General features: G+C 51.1%; 3 protein-coding genes across 4 annotated transcripts; 1 reads left to right on the top strand and 2 right to left on the bottom strand.

Moving 5' to 3' along the window:
- Positions 1–60: 60 nt before the first annotated feature.
- On the top strand, positions 61–6,477 carry SUMF2 (sulfatase modifying factor 2). Its single transcript, XM_026107179.2, has 9 exons — positions 61–1,199; positions 1,599–1,755; positions 2,622–2,736; positions 3,346–3,390; positions 3,953–4,103; positions 4,600–4,655; positions 5,108–5,192; positions 5,734–5,899; positions 6,242–6,477. The coding sequence occupies exons 1-9, from the start codon at positions 1,115–1,117 to the stop codon at positions 6,345–6,347; spliced, it is 966 nt and encodes a 321-aa protein (XP_025962964.1). The 5' UTR covers positions 61–1,114; the 3' UTR covers positions 6,348–6,477.
- Positions 6,478–7,869: 1,392 nt separating this feature from the next.
- On the bottom strand, positions 7,870–14,963 carry PHKG1 (phosphorylase kinase catalytic subunit gamma 1). Of its 2 annotated transcripts, none has more exons than XM_064523349.1 (10): positions 14,309–14,963; positions 12,158–12,293; positions 11,567–11,742; positions 11,226–11,280; positions 10,842–10,907; positions 10,570–10,733; positions 10,191–10,281; positions 9,207–9,360; positions 8,888–9,013; positions 7,870–8,203 (listed from the first exon to the last, which is right to left on the bottom strand). In XM_064523349.1, the coding sequence occupies exons 2-10, from the start codon at positions 12,238–12,240 to the stop codon at positions 7,952–7,954; spliced, it is 1,167 nt and encodes a 388-aa protein (XP_064379419.1). In that variant the 5' UTR covers positions 12,241–12,293; positions 14,309–14,963; the 3' UTR covers positions 7,870–7,951. The 2 variants fall into 2 exon arrangements, with proteins under 2 accessions (XP_064379419.1, XP_025963079.1); XM_026107294.2 differs by lacking the exon at positions 14,309–14,963 and adding an exon at positions 13,351–13,970.
- Positions 14,964–16,121: 1,158 nt separating this feature from the next.
- On the bottom strand, positions 16,122–18,636 carry CHCHD2 (coiled-coil-helix-coiled-coil-helix domain containing 2). The gene is made up of 4 exons (XM_026107304.2): positions 18,442–18,636; positions 17,704–17,950; positions 16,983–17,145; positions 16,122–16,435 (listed from the first exon to the last, which is right to left on the bottom strand). Exons 1-4 carry the CDS (start codon positions 18,489–18,491, stop codon positions 16,425–16,427), a joined length of 471 nt encoding a protein of 156 aa, XP_025963089.2. The 5' UTR covers positions 18,492–18,636; the 3' UTR covers positions 16,122–16,424.
- Between the last annotated feature and the right edge of the window lie 1,707 nt (positions 18,637–20,343).

Raw genomic sequence — 20,343 nt, 5'->3', positions numbered from 1 at the left:
TAGTGAACAGTGGTGGGCTCCAAGGCTTGACTGCATTTTCTAGCTTTCAGTTGTGCATTCTGGATTTCATTATAGATCCAGAACTCACCATGGTGGAGTTCCTGGTCTGATGGGGTTGTGAAAATACTGCTAGTTTTCTAATGTCCTTGGACAACAGCATGCTTCCAGAGTAGGTAGGATTCAGAGCTGGAATTTTTCCCCTATTGAATTAAACTAATTATTTCATAGTTCTGTACTTGCTTCTCATGAAACGGAGTTAGTTCACTTGCTCTAAAATGGTTAAGGTATGCATATTTAAAAAGCTATTGTCTTTGCTCTGCAAATAACACCATGAAAGATTTTTTTGCACTCAAACCTACCACAAGAGGTAGCTGAACTTCAGCATGGGGCTTGTGTTTGTATTAATACACCTACGTTTTGACTCTTCAGTGTTTTAGGCTTATTCTTTGGATACAGTTGAAAAGCAAACTTTCTCCATGTATATACATGATCTCAAATACTTCCATGTGAGTTGAGTTTCTTATTGTAGAAAAAGAACTATAAAACAGACTCAAAAGGGCACTTAGACAAGCAGCCTGAGGAGTAGGGAGGGCTGGGGTGTGAGTGAAAATGGGAGCATATGCCTTTCGTTACTGAGTTGGAGCTATTTTGTCAAGGATGGACATTATAAAGTTATTTGGTGCCAACCAAGCCGAGCAGCATAACTAGGGCAGGTGGGCTGAGCTGTTGTAGTTGCATGGTTTTTTATTAGGGGGTGAAAAAAGGAAACAGAAGGGTAAAGTAGTTCCTAAGACAGGTACCCTTAAGGCCATGCTTGCTGGAGTCAATTGTTCTGCCTGTTACAAGTATTCCTTGCTGGCTTTATTTTCACTTCCTTCCCTAATTTTAGATGGCTGTCTAAAATCCATTTGCCATCACCAGGAGTAACGTGGGTGCCAGCACATGGAGGCTGGGCTGTGCACTGTGCGGGAAGGCGGGTCTGGCGCAGGGAAGTGCTTTGCTGCCCTCCCCGAGCAGAGCCCGGAAACACTTCCCTGGGGCTAGAGTTCTTCTGGGTCAAAGCTCTTCAGTTCCTCCTTAATTCATTTTGCTTCTCGCAAGGCATCTGTCCCTGATGTTGCCTGGCTTTGCTCCCTGGAAAATGCGGCTAGCTCTTACTTTTTGCTGCTGTGTGCTAGGCAGCAGCCATGCTCTGCAAGGTGAGTTAATGAGCTTGTACTGCTTTTTCTGCTATCCTTCTGCTATCCTTCTGCTTTGGTTCGTTCATCTTGTTGCAGCTGAGCTTTAAAATCAGTTACGCCTCTCCGTTCAGGTTCTTTTTCTTCTCCCAGTTGCAGCAAAGCATTTATTTAAAGGAACTGCCTTGCTGATTTGGTCTGCCTGGAGCTGTTCCTTTTCCAAGAGAGAAACAGAAAGTGTTACCTTATAATAAAGGCTGTTTACAAACAACAAATATCTATATAAATGCTAAGCGTTGTTACTAACTACTTTATTGCACCCTTTTTCCAGTGTGTAAAATGACTGGCAAAGAAGGTATGCTGTCCTGTGGTTTTGTATTTAAAAATGAATGTTCTCATATTGAGTTACTTCACTTTTAGCTTTTGGAAAGGATGCGAACATGGTGCAGCTGCCTGGTGGGAAGTTTCAAATGGGATCCAGTTCCCTGGAGAATAAAAATGGAGAAGGGCCTGTCAGGGAGGTGACTGTGAAGTCATTTGCTATTGACAAATACCCCATCACAAACAGGGATTTCAGGTAAGGCTGAAGGTTTGAATTTGCTAGGTTTGCAGGGTCGCAATAGCTCAGGCATTGCTGGAAGGATGTGGGTGTTGTGGCTTTCAGATCCTGGGAACCAGCCCAGCAACAGACAGCTACCTTTTGAACAAAAAAATAGGCCTGTCTATAATAAATCACCTTTACAGCTGCAGGCTAAAGTGTCTTACCAGAGCAGCTTGCCAATATGCATTTATTAATAGGGCTGTGCTGTTACAGATTACTATAGATTCTAGTTTCCATTTGTAAATACTGGGCCACTCCTTGGAATTTATTTTTTTGGAAGTTCTTGTATAAAGCACTAGTAACTGTATTGTGGGAAATGCCTCTAGTTGTCCACCTGAGCCCTTGACAGTTTAAAAGCATCTTTTCCACATGCCAGTAGCCTGGCCAGTAACATAGAGCAAAAACTCATTCTGAGACTATGAGGAAACAAATGGAATAAGTAGGACAAGATTACACAAGAGCATGGGGATATTTGCTACATTTGGGGGGCACATTTAGCTGTAATAGCAGCTGTAGGTTTCAGTGGCTTTAAGGGTTTTTTGGTCTGAGCAATTGTTACATTTTGTAAAAGATCAAGGTATAGGATGATTTTACCAACAAAAGTAATATAAAAACTGATGAGCAGATCTGTGAACAGATCCAAATTGGACCAGTTACATCTCCCAATCTATCAAGCTGATTGTACTAGGGAGGAACTGGGGCTCTTGACAGATTTGTGGTGACTGCCGTTCTTATGTGTTTGCCGTGTTCTAAACTCGTTGCATATGTAGATTGCTGTATTTGGTGGTGTTACTCTTGAAGAACTCTTACCCAGACACCTGAGCATGTTATATTTATGCCAGGGAGTTTGTTAGAGAAAAGAAATACAAAACAGAAGCAGAAGCATTTGGCTGGAGCTTTGTCTTTGAGGATTTCGTATCTGAAGAGCTGAAAAAAAAAGTCACCCAAAAACTGGAGGTAAATCCAACCTGGAATTTGAAAGGTTTAATAGATGGGCAGCACCCCAAGGGGATGATTTTCAATCATGATGATGGAGATGGCATTCCTGTCTGACATCTTTGTTTTAAATTAAAACATGAGTGAAAAAGCTTGCAGATTGCAATAGGTATTGTTTTTCTGCTTAGTAACAGCTAACTCTCACTTAACACTCTAGCCTTCCTCACTGTTCTTTTCTCACATTTGGTTGTTTTGCTTTTGAAAACAGCAGGACTAAGCCTGGCCTGATTTAAGGCCCGCTTTTGTTTATGTTCTCTCCAAACTTTGTCAAATTTGATTTATTAGATATTCCAATGAGCCGAGAGAAAGTAAAGCGTGTTTCAAAGTATTCTATTCATCAAATCTTAAAACAGAAAAAAATAAACACGGAGGGCTTTTTAATCTGTTTTACTTTTAAAAACAGATGGGCCTCGACTCCCTACTCTAAACCAGATCAAACTATAGAATTTAACCATTTCCAGACTGACAAGTACTCTTCTTTACACATGCTGCTATAGGATGACTTAGGTGTGCATGGCTTTGGATGGGGTCACCGCTCTGGCATTAATCTGATGTCATTTCTTTTCTCAGTCTGCACCTTGGTGGCTGCCTATAGACAAGGCTTTTTGGCGACAGGTGAGTAGAGCTTTTCATTGCAACCCTTCCACCCTTCAGAGATGGCTGGTTACACCTTTGTGTTGGGTTGGGCAGTCTAGGACCAGCCTGGGGCATGGGAGATTTGGCTAAGAATAAACAGTAGTTTATTAACTGAATACTTATTAGTTTCACTGTTCTCTCTTACTCAAAAGTTGTCCTGAATGTCATGAAATGTTACCACTAACCCTACTATAGATTTCGAAGTTCTGGCAGCTTTAGACAAGCTGTTCAAAATCCATTGGCAAAAGCACTCTTAGATCAAGAGTCTAACCATTTTGGTGCTAAATTAAATGGATTGTAGAAACTTTTGCTAACACAAAATCAGTCATGGAGAGTCCTTTGCATGCTGAGGGAAGAACCAAACAGTGCTAGGGGCACACAAGTTTAATGTATGCTGAACCTCGTAAAAACAGAGGGAAAAAGCACATCTTGAGTTCCATTGCTGCAGGTTCCCCACCTTGCTCTGAACTGTCCTTTATTTCCTTTTTAATGGAACAGTTTGTAAAAGCAATTAAAATCTGTTCAATGCAATTCTTCCCAGCCCTCAGGTCCTGGCTCCGGTATAAAAGACAGGCTCGATTACCCAGTGTTGCATGTGAGCTGGAATGATGCACAGGCGTTTTGCAAGTGGAAAGGGAAGAGGCTTCCCACCGAGGAGGAGTGGGAATTTGCTGCTAGGGGAGGCCTAGAGCGTATGTAAGACAAACCTTTTTCTTAAACCAAACCAATTCATCAAGTAATGTTAGTTCTGGGGGACTGAATGGCCTCCTTTGGCCTGAGAGTCAATTAAATAGTGGTTTCTCTATGTTCTCAATCAGTCTTCCTAAGTGAACCACTTCATCCAGATAAAGATACCATTTCACAGGCTGGGGCAAGGAGCGACCCACTATGCGGGTGCATGCTGGTATTGGCATACAGCAACCCCTGTGAGCAGTCGGGGTGCAGTAGCTACCATGGGACTCCCTGGCATGGTTTGTAAATGAGAAGTTGTGTCTGGCTCCCATTCTCCCCTCTGCCCCATTGGTGATGTTTGTAGTGATTAGACCAGTAGGTACCATTCATATAACTTCTCGGTGTCCCAAGCTGAGCAGAAAAGGACAGCAATAAAAGCCTATTTAAAAATAGACAAATCCAGAAGCTGGACTGACTTGTAGGGAATAACTGGTTGTCTCTCTTCCTCTTTGACAGAAAGAATATATCCCTGGGGAAATAAGTTTCAGCCAAACCGTACAAACCTGTGGCAGGTAAGATCCTAAAAACCATTCTGTCTGTGTTGAGCTGTTCTGATGGTGTTTTTTTAACACAATCACAGAATTCGTGTGGCTGTCAAAGCACATTGCATGGTGCTAAGAAGCAATATAGACTTACCTGCAAAGTACTGAAAATCATCTCCTGGTACTTTAACCAGAGTATCCTTAGAATGGAGCAGTGTCACCTTAGTTTCCCTGGGGAAACTGGGATTTTGCTTCTTCAAGAATGAATCTATTCAGACATAAAGTTTTTAGGAAAGTGTATTGTCTTTTCCTCAGGAGAACTTTAAATGGTTGATCTGCTGTCTTGGACACAAGGTTATGTAGGGCTAATTTGCAACAGAGAGTTATTTCCACTATTTAAGTACAACACAGTTCTCTAAAGATCAAGACTTATCATCTTCTCTGTGGTGGGTCTTTACTTAGAATGATCTTTCTTCCCACAGGGCAGTTTCCCGAGGGTTGATACAGCTGAAGATGGTTATCATGGTGTTTCACCAGTGACAGCGTTCTCTCCTCAAAACAACTATGGTGTGGAATAGACATCCCTGTTTTGGTTTTTAGACTGGCATCTGCTTGCTAATAGCTATTCAACAGTAATTATAAAATCCTATAGGTGAAGCAGAGTTTAAAATATGAAATGGGATTATATCAGCATCTTGAGAGAGTAACAGTGAGCCTTGCAAGAGCATTGGTGGTTGTTACTGAAGTTGGCTGGAGTACACCGGATGTACTTCAATGAACCAGACCATTCTAGGCTTTTAATAGCAGTCAATTATTTTGTTGTTTGAGTTATCACAAATAGCACATGATTTATCTGAAAAACTCAAGTGCGCTCTTTTGAGGGAAGCAGATGCCATTCTCCAATTATGCAGATGGGAAATGATGGGACTCATTTAAGCTGAGATTTGTGGAAGGCCCTGTTGTAAACAGGGGCTCCATGCTCTTGCCATTAACCACACTTTTCCTATGGCGCTTTGAGTGTTGCATACAAACTCCATACAGCAAAGTGCTTTTGCAGCCTTTGCGTATGTGCTCTCATAATCCTAATACAAAAACATTTCTGTCTCAGGGCTTTATGATCTGCTAGGAAACACTTGGGAGTGGACTGCATCAGAATACCTAACTCGTGGGCTTTCATCAAGGCAGCGTGCTCAGAAAATGCATGTCTTAAGAGGTGCCTCTTGGATTGACACTGCAGATGGATCTGCGAATCATAAAGCTTGTGTTACTACAAGGTAGGTCTGTACAGTGCCCAAGTGCTGCTTCACAGTGATTCATTGTTCCTTGGTTATATAAGAAGGTGTTTTATTTTAAAGACATCTGTCAGTTCCTACTCAGTCTTTTTGAGAAGCGTTTAGGAAAACATACTGTAAGTACTGCTAAAAATTTTACTGCTATAAATACATTCCTAAATGCTTCTCAAATTGTGTGCATTTTCCATCAAGTATTTAGTACTTTGCTAGAAGCTATTCATGGTACATGGAAGATGTTCATAGTCTGTTATGCAGGGTCACATAAAATGATTCAAATGTTAACTATGAGCAATTGGTCATTTTTGATATCTTTTTCCATCCTAGAATGGGGAACACACCAGATTCAGCCTCTGATAACCTCAGTTTCCGCTGTGCTGCTGACATACAGAATCACAAAGCTAAGAAAAGTGGGACCAAAACTGAGCTCTGAGTAGGTCACTTGGAAAGACCTGGAGGCATTTTTTTTCTCCTGTGGAGATGAACAGTAATTCCAGCAGTCAAACTTCCATTAAACTTGCCAGTTTTAAAAATTGAAAATAAATACTTTCAGCTAAAACTCATTTCTGCACTGGGATATTTGGGCATTGAGTAAGAGCTGGGAATGACCGACAGGAGCGGGTTGTCTTTAATGTCCTCTTGATGTTTTAAATACCATATTTTTCCTTTCGCTATCCATTTAACTAGGCAAAGGGGTGCATGTGTGTGAGACCACCAGTGCACAGCATTAAGCCAGGAGCTCCTGTGTCTACCCATGCCCTCTGGCTTTGCAATGCCTCACTCTCTGCCTGTGCTGGTCCCTCATCACCTCTGTCTGCCCCAGTAGGACTAGCCAGAGGGAGTGTAAACCAGCTCCGAGGAGCTGCTCGAGCAGCAGGCTGAATTGCAGGGCTGGAGCATGAGTGCCAGCCCAAACCACCAGGCCTGTCGTTACCGCCAGCACGAGGCTTCACATCAAGCCCTTGGCATCCTGGGCTCAGTCAAGCAGCGTGTCCTTTTTGGCCCTAGAACAGTAGCAACGCCCTGTGTTCATTTCCAAGCGCGTGGATGATGCAGAAATCAATAAACTAAATCTCTCAGATATTATGACCGTGTAAGGTCTACGGGCCAGCTGTGGACTGTTTATAATTTGTCTTAAAACTGCCTGAGGTGCATGGGTCAATGTGAACTATGGTATCTACTGCTCAGTGAAAGCTCTGCTATGTACTAAGTGCTTGCTGCTCAGCCCCACGCATTTAATGGGCTTGGAGAGGGGATGTCCCCTGGTACTTGGGGGAAAGGAGCACGTTCAGGAACCACAGCCCAGCAGATGCACTAGCTGGCAGCCAGAAGAGAGACGATGACGTTCAGGTCTCAGGCTGCTGTCGGCCAGGCATGCAGGCTCCCTGCCACAAGCTCCACGCTGCAACTCCCCTTCCCGCTGTACCTGCAGTTTGCTACCAGCAGCTTATCGGCTCGAGGCTGCACTGCGACGGGTCCTAGCGAGAGAACTATGTCTGTCATCACGGGGAATGGCTCGATTTGGAAAGCGAGCTCTCCAGGCTCGCTGCGATGGCTGCTCCTCACTGGTCTGAAGTTGCTCAATTCCATCCTTCTGTCCCCAAATCTGACAGCAGCCCTGGGCCCGTTGGTGGGTCAGGACAGCAGCTCCTGGTGCTGCTTTTCTCTTGCCCTTCAGTGACTCCCTCAGAGCAAGAAAGAGGTCAGGTCCAGAGCTGGGTGCCTGGAGCTGAGCCTTTGCTGCAAGATCACTGCATTTTTGTTACAGCTCTACTAGCGGCTGCATCTCCAAATCAGTTCCTTTATGGGATTTTGGAGAAAGCTTAAACAGTGATATAACCCACAGACAAATCAGAGCCTGACACGACAACCACGTGCAAACGCGGCCCCAGCAAACGGCAGCGACGTGAGGCCAGTGCTCTTTTCCTCTAAGACAAAGCGGAAGAAACTGGTGGTTGATTTCCAAAGGTTTTACTTGCCTGATCTCTGACCGCACGCGCACGCGCGACGCGGTGCAGGCACAGCTTTGCGCGGCGGTCAGAAGAGCTCCTCCTCTGCCGCCAGGGCCAGCAGGATGGCCTTGCACGTGTTCTCGAAGAGGGCGGCCCGGTTCTGCGCCTCCCCCTTCTTCACCCAGTGCTTGTAGGTCCTGAAGGCGCAGGCGTCGATCAGCTTGCGGAGGGGCTTCAGGGCGTAAGGGTCGCGCACCACCAGCTCCCGGGTGACCGACTTCACGAGCCGGTACTGGTAGTAGATGCGGACGGAGGCCAGGACCGTCAGGCCGATGACCTGCAAAGGAGGAGCCGGCCTCTCAGCGCAGCAGCGGGAACCCCCGGCACACGCCGGCAGGTCCCTCAGCTTAACGGGGCTTGTCCTAGCGCGTCCCGAGCTGCGGCTGTAGCGCGGAGGAGGCCCAGCTCCTAGCACGGATGTTTAGATATTTACATTTTGTGAGTGACGCCAGCTTTCTCCAAGTTCACCCTTAATTTCATCACTACACATCAGCCTCAAATGGCTGAGCTAACGTGGTGGGTGATGCCTTTAACTGCAGGCTGTAGAGATGGCAAAGGACACCTCTGTTTTATGGATGTTTGATGCACCTTGTGTGCAGTCAGGCTAATTGCTTTCCCCTTGGAAGTGATTTTTTTTTCTTTTTAAAGCTTTTTGGGGGGGAGGGAGCATTTTTTCCCTTTTCTTATTTAATTCTCCTTTCTTGCAGTTAGATTTCCTTTGTGAAACCTTGCTGTGAAAAAACCCTTAGCACGTGCCAGAAAGTAAGCGAGATATTGCTTGAAGAAGGGCCACTTTGGCACTTAATGGTGACAAAGGACAGTCCCACCAAAGTCTGGGTGCATCGAAAACCCCAAAACGCAGCAAATTCAGCCCTGCCGTTGGGCTCCTGCCGGTCCCGGGGTCTGGCGATGCCACGTTACCCTGCGCCCGCCAGGACCCCGCGGCCAGCACCAACCTCACCTTGAATTTCCGGAAGGGGCTGAAGTGCCGGACCTCCTCCACGTCGTACTGCTGGAAGAAGGGGTGGGCCAGCGCCTCGCTGGCCGTGTACCGCCGCTGCGGGTCCACTACCAGGAACCGCGAGATCTGCAGGAGGGCACCAGCGTGACCCCGCCACCCCGTGCACCCACATCCCCCTCCATGCCCTGCCCCGGGGGCTTCGTTGTCACCCCGAGCTCCTGATGGGCACCCGGAGGATCAATGGCAACATCTCCTCCAGGCACTTGCTATCCCCCCCACCCGGGGTTTTTCCAGCCCCACTCCACTGGGAAGCGCCTACCAGGTCCTTGACGGTGTCGGAGCGGTCGTCCCACTCCGGGGAGCCGAACTGGTAGTCCCCGTTCATGATCATGCGCAGCATCAGCATCTGCTTGCGGTGCCAGAAGGGCGGGGAGCCGGCCAGCAGCGTGTACATGATCACCCCCGTGCTCCACCTGCGGGCACCAGCGAGACCCCCAGCCCCACGGCACAGCCAGATGGCCATGACCCCCCACCCTGTGCCAGAAAACCAGGACCAAACTGCCCTGCTGAGCCTCTAATCAGGGTGGCTGAGCTTCCTCCTGGGGCTCGTTAGCTTGATAGGTAATGGGGAGCAGGGGTGCTGCCTGCTCTTGGGGAGGGGTGGGGGGTTTGGGGCTGAGCTGGAGGTGTGGAGCTGTGGGTTGGAGGTATTTGCCTTGCTTGGTTTTCTTGTTATTTTGGGTTTTTTTTTCCTTTTCCCTAGGGGAGGGAGAAGCTGTGGATGGGTGTGAAATGGTGGGACCTGGCTGAGGCCTCCCATCTCAGAGGCTGGTCTTAATGGTGGTGTTTAAGCTAAAAACAGTGCTGGAAAAATGGCTGAAATGCCCATGTGTGTCTTGAGTGTCTGCAGCTCTGCTCACTGCAAGGTTGAGCCTAAGCCACCAGAGATAGTGGCAAAACGCCTGCGAGGATGAGGGTGGGCATTGCTCTCGTGGCCGGCTGCTCTCCCCGGGCTGTCTCTGGCTCACGTTTCGTGACGGGGTGTCTTAAATATCCAGAAAATGTTTTGGGGCCCCTCCTAATCCCAGAGTGGTGGTTTTCTGGTGCATCTTTTAGTTTTTCCTGAGCAGCCATTGGTCTCAGTCTGCCCCAGCCGTTTTCCAGGCTGTCACCACTGGCTCGCGAGGACTGGGCAGCTCCCGTCGTCCCTGTGCCTTAAACCGCGATCTGTTTGTTCCCAAAGGGCAGGCAGAGGGATGGGAGGCCAGGGAAGGCTGTCGGCACGCGGACGCATCTCACTTACATGTCGACCTCCTTCCCGTACCCGGGGTGCTCGTCGTCCATGGAGCACTGCAGTATTTCGGGCGCCAGGTAGCCCGGCGTGCCGCAGATCTCTGCGAGAAAGGGGACGAGCGTGAACAGACCGGAGAAGGTTCCCGCTACCCCGTTGCAGGGCATCTAGGTGCTGGAGGGGACGTTAGCAGTGCCAGCGCGAGCTGGTAATAACCGCAACTCGTTGCATCTTGTTATTGAATTTTCTCAGTGGATTATAACGAGGGAGGACAGGAGGGGTGGGAAATAGGGCGATTTCCCTGATGTCCGTCCGTCCCCGAGACCCCGCAGCCGCGAGACCGGCCCGGGGAGGCGACTCGGCCGCGGGTGAACAGCCGCCGGCCTCCCACCTTTGAGCTTCTCGTTGCCGCACAGCTGGCAGGAGAAGCCGAAGTCCGTCAGCTTGATGTTCATGTTGTCGTCCAGCAGGATGTTCTCCGGCTTGAGGTCGCGGTGGACGATGTTGATGGAGTGCAGGTACTCGATCACCTCCAGCAGCGCGCGCATGATCTTCCTGGGGACGGGGACAGCGCGTCTCCTCGCCCGCCCCGACGCGCGGCCCCGGGTGTTTTCCCAGGTGCGGGGCCCCGCCGCGGCCCTCGCTCGCGCCGTCCCGCCTTACCTGGTCTCCTTCTCGCTCAGGGTGACTTTCTCGGTGAGGTAGTCGAAGAGCTCCCCCCTCTTCATCCTGCGCACGGGGCAAAGCGGAGGTTGCCCGCGGGGCAGGATGGGCGCGAGCCGCACTTGGGCTCGCGGTGCCCCATGCAAACAAAAATCGCTAGCTGAGCCTTAAAAATGGTGTAAAAGGCATAAACGGGGCGTTGGGCTCGTGGGCTCTGCAGGAGGAAAGGCGCTGGGCAGGCGGCAGGGCCGGGCGTATAAATAGCCCCGGGGATCTGTAACGGCTCTCGCCAAAGGTTAGGGGAAACCTGAGCAGCGCGGGCGGTGCTGTGGCTGCCCGGAGGCAAATCGCGGCCGCGGGGCCGGGCGAGTGCGCGGGACTTACAGGTCGAACACCAGGAAGAAGAAGGTGTTGGACTCGTAGCTGTCCTTCAGCTGGACTGCAAGAGAGCAGAGCGACGGTCAACGCGGCACGGTGCAGCACGCTCCCGCCCTCCGCCCTCAGCCCTGAGGAAGGGGATGCTGTCAGAGCTGCTCCAACCCCTCGTTTGGGGGCTCCCGTCTAGATTTCTGCTCCGCGGGAAAGCGGCTTTTATCAGCCATCGGGGAGAAGCAGGGAGAGGAAGGAGTCTCTCCCCTGCAGGGATTTCAGCCCCCAAACGCTTCGCGGGCGTGCCCCGAGGAGCAAACGGGGAGGGAAACCTCCCGCCTGGGTGCCCGACTTACTGACGTTGGGGTGGCCCGAGACCTTCTGGAGAATGTCGATCTCCTTGGAGGTGGCTTCCCGCAGCTCCTGCACCTCCTTGGGGGAGATGTTGCCGGCCGTGATGTCGATGATCTTCACGGCGTACTCCTGCCGGGTGACCTTGTGGATGCACCGGCGGACGACGCTGCTCACCCCCCTGCGGGACCAACGCGGCAAAGACGGCACGGTTTCCGTTCCCCGTTTGCACGTGTTTTAGTTGCTTTTTAACAGCTAGTTACAGCGAGGGTGATGTGGCCGTGTCCTGGGGTGTTGATGTTTGCCACTGCTCGCTGCTCTTATATTTTCCCCTTATATTTCTGCAAGACTTTCCTAAGCAGGGGCAAAGCAGTGGCGTTTGGGCGCTGGACCTCGTGCCCCAGCTGAGCTCGTGCGTCTCGCTCTGCCGCGCTCTCTTGGGCTGCAAGGTTTTGGGCTGATGGAAAACGCTTCCTAAACACCGTCCCTAACCGCCGGGCTGCTCAGGGCCCCGTTCATACCCGATGCGTCTCGGACGCTCTTCCGATCAGATCCTAAAGCGCATGAAAGGGCGGTTTGCAGAAACCATGCTTTACCTGCCCAGAATTTCCTTCGGCTCATATTTTTCATAAAACTCCTTGGACGAATTCCAGTCCGGCAGCTCTTCCTCCTTGGTCATGTCTGCGTGTCGCCCGGCGGCGTGCGGAGAGCTCCTTCACCGGCCGCAGGGAGCTGCAAGGGGAGCAGAGCGCGGAGGGGAGCGGGGGGCTCCGGACACGGGAGGGGAAGGGGAAGGGGAAGGGGAAGGGGAAGGGGAAGCACCGCCACGGAGATCTCACTGGAGCCATGGAGATCCCGCCGGAGCCGCGGGCAAGAGGGAGGCCTGAGGCTCCCACGAAGGAGCAGGGCATCACGCAGGCTCTGGGGGCGTGAACGGCCTTCGTGGCTCTTGGCCATTATTATATTATTAATATTTTTAATATATCAAAGCTGTCTGGATTTTTTGGCTGAGGAAAGAAATAGTAGGAGAAGGGAAAAAAAAAGTGTTTAAAATGGAGTTAAAAGGCTCGAGGAAGGAGAATGAGTTTTGAGCTGGAGGCGCCCGTGCGGAGCAGCACTGGGGGTTATTCTGCTGCTCGGCGCAAACGGCAGCGGTGCCCCGGGGCTGCCGCGTTGGACGGGGCTGATGGTGAGTGCGGAGCATCTCTGAATTGCCCCGTGCCCGCGCGTTGGACAGGGCAGCGGCAAAAGCCGGCTTCCCCGGCGGCTGCACATGGGCTCAGCTTGCTGCTGGCCGTTTCCAAGCGTGCCCAAAAACTGCTGGAAGGCTTTTGCATGCTTTTTTGTTGTTAATGGAGACAAATGCTGATATTGCTGTTGGATGACTTATATTTTCCCCAAGGTCAAAACATTGTCATTATATGTAATTTAAATATAGAAAGTGTTTATATATATCCAGCTGCCCCCAAAGTGCAGCCCAAGACTATCTAGCGTGAAAAGTGGCTTTTTATAAAGCTTTGGGGTGACAGCGTGCCGCGTGTGCTGCCTGCGGGAGAAACGGGAGCCGGGCAGGGGATCCCCAGTACGGCAGGTTTTGCCTTGCTCGTCTCTCCGGGATGGGACGCTCGCAGGCAGGCTGCACATCTCGAGTGCGTTTAAACCGTATCATCAAAGCGCGCCTGGCCCGGCGCGGCGCTAAGGATTGGGGCTGTGGTTCAGGTCCCGGTGAGCAGGAAGGTCTAACAAAAGCGTTTCCAAGTTGCCCTCAGTTGCAGCTGGGTTAACTTACAAGGCTTAGCTGCAGGAAATACTGTGACCGAGCTATTCATATAGACTAAATGCCAAACCAGGTCAAGGCTGGCAATTTAAATGAGAGGCAGGATCAGGGAGTAGAGAAAAGAGCATTTCCAGCCGAGGAGGGTGGAAAAAAAGAAAAGAAAAAAAGAAAAAAAATCCCTTCAAATTCTTTGAAGCTCAAACTCAAAGTCTTGGAGGTTGGTTTTGTCATGGGGGAGGACTGGAAATGGGGCGGGGGGGAGCATCCACGGAGCTCCGTGAAGGGAAGCCCTAGATTTGTGCTCCTTCTCCTCCGAAAAAGAAGGAAAAAACCAAATCTGCCTGTGAGCAGACACGAGAGTGTCGAAACGCCCTGCGGTTACCCGGGGAGCCGGGTGCAAGCGCTGACAGCAGCGAGGCGGCCCGGTTTCACCCCGCTGCCCGAGCCGCTCTCCTGGCCGGGCCCGTGCTAGCGCCCAGCAAACAAACACCGAGAGGGAGAGTCGGGGCCGGAGCAGCGGAGCCTGGGCGCTGGGACTGCGGCCGGGCCCTCGCTGCTCAGCCAAGGGGTTTTTTAAGGTTACGGCGTTTGCGCCGGGGAATATCCCGGCACGGCGAGAAACCCCCGGGGGGGAGAAACCCCGAGGCCGGGGGGGGGGGGGGGGCAGCCCCCGTCCGCTTTGGCGCTAGGGCCGGGCCGCGTCCGACCCGTGGGAAAAACCCACGCGCGGCAACGTCTCGCCGGGGGGGGGGGGGTCGCCCTGCCTGCAGAACCACCCTCCCCCCGCTTGGTTACAAAGCGAGAAAAAATAGGTGTTTTTAAAAAAAAACAGCCCCTAGAGGCGAGCGTTCCCGTGCTAAAGCCCTGCCAAAAATGCCGGCGGCGGCGGCCGCGACCAGCCGGCCCGAGCAGCCCCCGCGGCGACCGGGCCCCCCCCGCCGCCCGGACCCCCCCGCCGCCCGCCACTGACCTCGCGTCGCCGCAGAGGGGCTCAGCCGTCCGCCGTGAGCCCCCGTTTTCCCGGAGACTGATCGGAAATGGGGCGGGCGGCGGCGCCGGGGCTGCGCGGGCAGCGCGGAGCAAAGCCGCTGCGCGGCCGCGGCCAAAAATAACCCGCAGCGCGGCTTGGCGGCGGCCCGAAGCCTCGGGCAGGTTTCGCCGCCGCTTTCCTTTAATGTCGGTTCAGGCGCGGGTGCCGGGGGAGCCCGGCCTGCCCCGCTGCCCGCGCCCAGAGAGGCGTTTCGGGTGGGCGCTGCGCGGGGCCGGTGGGCAGGGGACATTTGCTGCGGGAATCGGGAGCGGCCGTGCGCGGAAGAGCCACGGGTGGCCGCCGAGGCAGGGTTTGCGGCACTTCCTCGCCGAAGCTGTTTAACCCCTTCTGTGTTGGCTGCTACAGCAACCGGCTGGACGGGAGCAGGGAGCGGCGCTCCCCAGGCCTTGCCCGGCGCGGTGGCTCTCCCTGAGTAGCCGGTGGCACTGCGGGAGGCGTCCCCACTCTGCTCACCCCCCCGGCCTCGGCCCCGGCAGCCGGGCGCTTCGCAGTTTCCCTCCTGCCTTGTTTTGTTTCTTCCGCTGCAGTTGGTGGTTTTCAGCAACGGGGTGACCAGGCCGCCCGGCAGATGCGATGTGGTTGTTGTGATCAAAAACGTAACTTCCCTTGTGTTATCTGGTATTTTGTCCTTGCTCCCCCCCCCCCACCCCCAATTTTGGGGTAACCCCTCCGTATTTGGAGTAAGACTGTGTCTTTTCGCCTCCAGAACTGTAGATCAGAGATCCAGCACTTTTAGGAACAGGCAGAATACGTAACAGCACAACATAGTTCAGGAAAGACAGGTATTACTATGAAAGCATTTTTAAAATGCTTTTAGTACCAGGGGAACAAGAGAGCAAAACAAAGGGGAAAGTAGGAAGGAAATTCAGAAGGAAGCTACGGTTCTTCCCTCCCTTTCCGTGTAAGCTTTTCAGTGCAAGGTTGTTTCCCCTTCCCTGCAAGAATCCCCTTTTCCTGTTATTTGTAATCTCCCACCAGCGGCTGCAGGACGGCCGGCGATGACAGCTTGGCGCACGGCCGGGTATTTTGCTGCTGCAGCTCCTTTAGCAGGACAGGAACTGGCTGCTCCCTCCGATGGGAGAGGGAGGTTTTGCACTGCAAGACACAGCAACAGCTTGAGCCCACAGCTGGTGATTTTCCTTCACGTGACAGCGGCGGCGGTGTCACTTGTGCAAACAAGGTGCCAGGAGAAGGCCAGCTCACCTCCAGCCGCCTTCTCGAAAGCTTCAGACCGAGCCTCCCCCCAGGAGGGAGCTCGCAGCCTCTGCTTATCAGGCACCGTTAAGTCTGTGATGCAGTAAATTTTAAGATTATGTGATCTGTAATGTAATCATTGACCACAGCAATCTTTGTTAGAGGGAAGATGGTTCTGAGAACCTCTTGACTCTGAAATAGGTTGTATTTAAAAACATAATAGGATGCTAATTTGTTAAACTGAGGCCTACTGATGTACACAGAGCATCACGGTAAACCACGACAATCTTGTCACCACCCCTTTTAATAGACAGAAGTGGCCAGTGCCCTTCAAACGCTAAGGGGGAGAGATGTTGTAAGAAATGTTGGGCAAGTATAGCCAACTCTTGCGCCGAAGGGCAGCGACTGAACTGCTGAAGCTCCAGCCTCTTCAGGCACCTTTCCTGTCAGCGCAGAAGCCTGCTAAGATCTGTTCTCCCCCGCGTGCCCTCAGGCTCCGATTCCCAACCACCAGTCCAAAGCCCCTCAAGCAAGGCACTCCAAGAGACAGAAGTTTATTTAGACATCGTATCACACTTACATTCAACGCAATGATCAGTAAACCAGTTAACCCCAATTAGCTCATTCTGCTTTATTGTTCATTTTTCCATTTTGTGCTGATTTAATCTGCTGCTGAGAGTTGTATCACATCTGTGGAAGCTATGGCAGAAATCAAGCCATGAGGTGGACAAGTGTGACTATATGAACTAACACAGTATCAGACAGCTTTAGACTATTACTGAAGCTTTTCTCCTTAAGTCAGTTCTTGCAAGATGGTTCTCAGCTTCCATGTTCTGAAGGCTTAAGCTAAACCTGCAAGATAAAAAGGTATCACAATTAATCATACTTAAATTTGAATCCATAAGCCTTCCTTGCTAGAAAGCAGCTGTAAACCAGGATGTTCCCTTCCTCCCTTCATCTGTTTGCTGGGACACTTTTAGCTGGAGACTTTAGCAGTGTCCACCAGACACACGCACTGGGAATCTCCCATTCTCCGCTCAAGCCGGAGTAGGTCTGGCAGTTGTGCCAAACAGGCACTTGCTCCAGGACAGCAGACGGGCTGGCAAGGCTATGGATACAGGTCTCTCTTCTCCAAGCACGCTGCCTCCGCTCTCCCAAGCGGTCAGCGGCAATCTGTGCACCAGCCCTAAAAGCTTCAGGAATTCACTCTCTCCCCACCCCGCCATCTCCAGCTGCAGGTACTGCACCAAAACAAGCAAGCAGAGGAGTTTCCATGCGAGTATCTGGTCTGTACCCATCCATGCTCTTAACAGAACAGATTTAAATACCAGACACATGCCCAAGATAAATTTTACTATTCAGCTCGTTTAGCTGCTGTCTGGTACTGCTGTCTGCTTACCATTAGCAAACCTGCACTGCTTCAGTACTTCGCTGAATCCCTCACACAGCTTGAGGTCAGTCTGGTTCTGCGCACACTCCAGGAACTGCTTCATTTCATACTGGCATGGGGCAAACTGCTGCTGCTGCTGCTGCTGGTAGGCAGGCTGAGCTGCCTGCGGTTCCTGAAACAGCAGACATTTCCATAAGCACACTTTGGAAAGTTCCGAGCCATGAAGCTGCACAACCCCAGTACTGCTTGCTGGGTTTCTTCCATGCATTTTAGTCAAAATGTTGTATTACTTTCTGAATAGAAAACAATCTAAATTACAAAAACTTAAGTAACTTTGCATAGTATCTGGACAAGATATAACACCATTATGTTAATGCTTGAGCAGCACAAAATGTAATCTCAGACACTGATCTTGACTTACCGTCATCAGACCTAGAATACAGAAATCCTTGTCTGAATCAGAGGAGTATTAGAGTTAAAAAAAAAAACAAAAAAACCCACTAATACCCCCATTACCACAGTCACATATCACTTGCATCCCTTCAAACTACTTCTGAGGGATACACGGTGACTGTGGCAATTAAGCTGAAGATTAATTTTCTAGAGTTACCTAGTTTTTTCCACTGCAACTTGTGTGGTCATTACATCTACAGCAATTATCTTAACCTATATATAACTGATCTCTCGAGTTAACTGTGCCTTGCTAGGCCTCAGATGTACTCTCTCTTACCTGATAAGTAATATCGGGCCTTGCAGCTTCAGAGCCACTTCCTCCACCAAATCCTCCTGTAAGCGCATGACCTATGGTATGGCCTACAGCAGAGCCTACAGCAACTCCTGCAGCAGTTGTGGCCATCTGTGCCATGAGGCCGGGCTGCTTCGGTGCAGGAGAAGCCACAGCAGAAGGCGGTGCCGCTGCTGGGACAGGGGCCCGAGCAGCAGGCGCCGGGGGTGCAGCTCTCATTTGCGGTGCCCGACTGCAACGACATAAGGAGAAACTCAAACCGTCGCTCCAAGCTCAAACCTGCAGAGCCTGCTGGCTGCAGGCAATGAGTATTTGCGATCCTTGGTTTGGGACACTGTGCATCCATGGCAAGGACTCATTCTTCCAGTGAGTGATCTACACACAGCAGCTTCGGGTCGGAATTTTTATTTTGGGGATCTTTGTTTTAAAGACCAATCCCCCCCCCCCCCGAGCCTGCCTTATTCCGAGGCATTAGACTAATTAAGGAGGGATTAACTAGATATAATGCTCAGAGGCTGGACGACGGGGCCCTGCCGCCATCCCCGCTCCACTAACTCGGCCCAAAGCAGCCAGGCCGTGCCGAGGCGCCCCGTTCCGGTGCCCGTTAACCCTCCCCCCGTGCGCCATCCCCGGCATGGCGCAGAGGCCTCTTCCGCCCGCGGCCTACCGGGCCCTGAAGGGAGGGAGGGAGGGAGGGGAGAGAGGTCCGCCCGCCGCCCTCACCTGGCGGGCGGCGCCACGCGAGACGTGCGGCTCCTGCTGCCCCTCGGCATCGCGGCGAGTGTGAGGAGAACCCGGGTCTCGCGCCGCCAACGGCCGCAACCGTCACCAACCGCCGCCGCTGAAGGTCACCCGACACCCGGCCCCGCACGCGCTGCGTCACCGCCGCCAGGTCACGTGGAGGGGGCGGTGCCTAGCCCCGCCCCGCCCCCGCCGCGCGGCCCGCGCTGAGGCGGCGCCATCGCGAGAGCGGGCGGTATGGAAGCCGGTACGGAAGCCGGTGTAACCACTGCCTCTTCCTGCGGCGGGAGCAGGGCCTGCGGGCACGCAGGCGGCCCAGGCCTTGAAGGGCCGGGCCGGGAAAGCGGTACCTGTTGCGTAAAGATTCGCCCAGCCCGGGCCGTAGCTGCCCCTGCGGTCTGTCGCGGAAGCGAAACCGAAAACGTTCACAGAAACGCAGTTAGCCAATGCCGGGAAACGGGAAGGCTTCAGCTCCCTCCTGCTCCCTAAGCAGCTTCGCTCTGTGATGTGTCACCTACCGCCACTTCCAACTGGCGTAAAGCTAGTTCAAGTTCTCTTCTAAAATCCAGTTTCAGCTGATCCTGGTTCGCTCACAAGGTTCACCACGCGCAGGAGCCTGTCCGTCCGCGTGAAGGTCGCAGCAGCAGTGATGGTGGCCGGGGTCCTGCAAGCGGGGACGTGGCTCATCTGCGATGCGGTGACCTGTGATACCACCCAAAAAGGAGCAGGCACCTCTGGCCAGCCTCAGCCCTACGCTGAGATGTAGAGGACAAGAGGCTGCTGTACAGGCCAGCAGCACACGCTGCTTGGGTTTGTGCATAAAGCCACCCTGTCCCTGTTTTGAGGGATCTCCTCTTTTTTTGATTTTCTGTTTTTTCCTGGTGAGTCACATACTGCAGAAAGAGCAACTGAAATTACCATTTTTGTAAGCAGCAGCTCTAATATGGGATATGTCACGGCACCACCAGGTTTGTCAGTTGCTCCAGCAAGGCCTGGTTCCATCACAGCTGCCCAAGCAGATGGAGCAGATCTGCACGTGTGAATTGCTTGTCTGGGCACTTTGAAGATGGCTGCTTTTCTTAAAAAAAAAACAAAAAAACAAAAAAGCCCCCAAAAACTAGGAAGTTTGGAGAGTGATAGTGAAAGGCAGATGGACAGCCTGAACAGAGATATTGTACAACCTAGGGAGTGGATCACCGTGAAAATAAATGGAATGGAATAAATAAAAGTCATATCCTGTTAGTCATAAGACAAGATCTAGAGTCATTATGATAAAATGAAATGTACTGCATTTACTTTGATAAAAGGAGGGAATTTTTTAGATGAAACACAAATGACTTTTGGAATCTGTTATGAGTTATGAACCTTAGCAGAGCTTTAAAAAAGAATGAATCATTTAATAATGAAAAAGTCAACAGTTCTATCACAGGAATATAATTAAAATATAGTCCCTAGAGCTTACTACCTGGGTATAGATACACCTTAGTTAAAACTTTCCACTGAAATCTGATCTCTACTTATTCAGTTAATATCATGAAAATAATGAAAGGAGTCCAGTTGACTAATATATATAGGATTAGACCTAGTGAGCTAATATACCCTCAAATGAGGATCAGCAGAAAGTGAAATTTCAAACAACTCGGTTTCCCATTATAAGCAAGGACCTCTCCTTTTATCCTTAATGTACATATAGAAGTTCATACACAAAATGTGATTCCTGCACTGCAACCTCATCACTCCAGTATCAAGCCATTATTCAGACATAAAAAAAATCACTTGTTCACAATTTCTTCAATTGTGTAAGGTAGGCAGGTAATTAAGACCAGTCATTTCAACATCTCGTATGCAAGGGCATGTAACTGTCTGATCAGAATGACTTTGTTT

Source organism: Dromaius novaehollandiae, chromosome 19 (assembly GCF_036370855.1).
Source record: "Dromaius novaehollandiae isolate bDroNov1 chromosome 19, bDroNov1.hap1, whole genome shotgun sequence".
NCBI lineage: Eukaryota > Metazoa > Chordata > Aves > Casuariiformes > Dromaiidae > Dromaius > Dromaius novaehollandiae.
This window is presented reverse-complemented; position numbering and strand designations above follow the sequence as displayed.

Excerpts from the sequence above, each read along its gene's own strand:
- CHCHD2 (XM_026107304.2), bottom strand. The coding sequence starts at position 18,491 with ATGCCGAGGGGCAGCAGGAGCCGCACGTCTCGCGTGGCGCCGCCCGCC. Across the intron at positions 17,951-18,441 it reads CGCGTGGCGCCGCCCGCCAG|TCGGGCACCGCAAATGAGAG; the intron begins GTGAGGGCGGCG and ends ATGTCGTTGCAG. Across the intron at positions 17,146-17,703 it reads GGCCCGATATTACTTATCAG|GAACCGCAGGCAGCTCAGCC; the intron begins GTAAGAGAGAGT and ends CTGCTGTTTCAG.
- PHKG1 (XM_064523349.1), bottom strand. The coding sequence starts at position 12,240 with ATGACCAAGGAGGAAGAGCTGCCGGACTGGAATTCGTCCAAGGAGTTT. Across the intron at positions 10,282-10,569 it reads CGGCAACGAGAAGCTCAAAG|AGATCTGCGGCACGCCGGGC; the intron begins GTGGGAGGCCGG and ends CCTTTCTCGCAG. Across the intron at positions 9,014-9,206 it reads CCGACACCGTCAAGGACCTG|ATCTCGCGGTTCCTGGTAGT; the intron begins GTAGGCGCTTCC and ends GCCCTCCTGCAG.
- SUMF2 (XM_026107179.2), top strand. The coding sequence starts at position 1,115 with ATGTTGCCTGGCTTTGCTCCCTGGAAAATGCGGCTAGCTCTTACTTTT. Across the intron at positions 1,200-1,598 it reads CAGCAGCCATGCTCTGCAAG|CTTTTGGAAAGGATGCGAAC; the intron begins GTGAGTTAATGA and ends CTTCACTTTTAG. Across the intron at positions 5,900-6,241 it reads AAAGCTTGTGTTACTACAAG|AATGGGGAACACACCAGATT; the intron begins GTAGGTCTGTAC and ends TTTCCATCCTAG.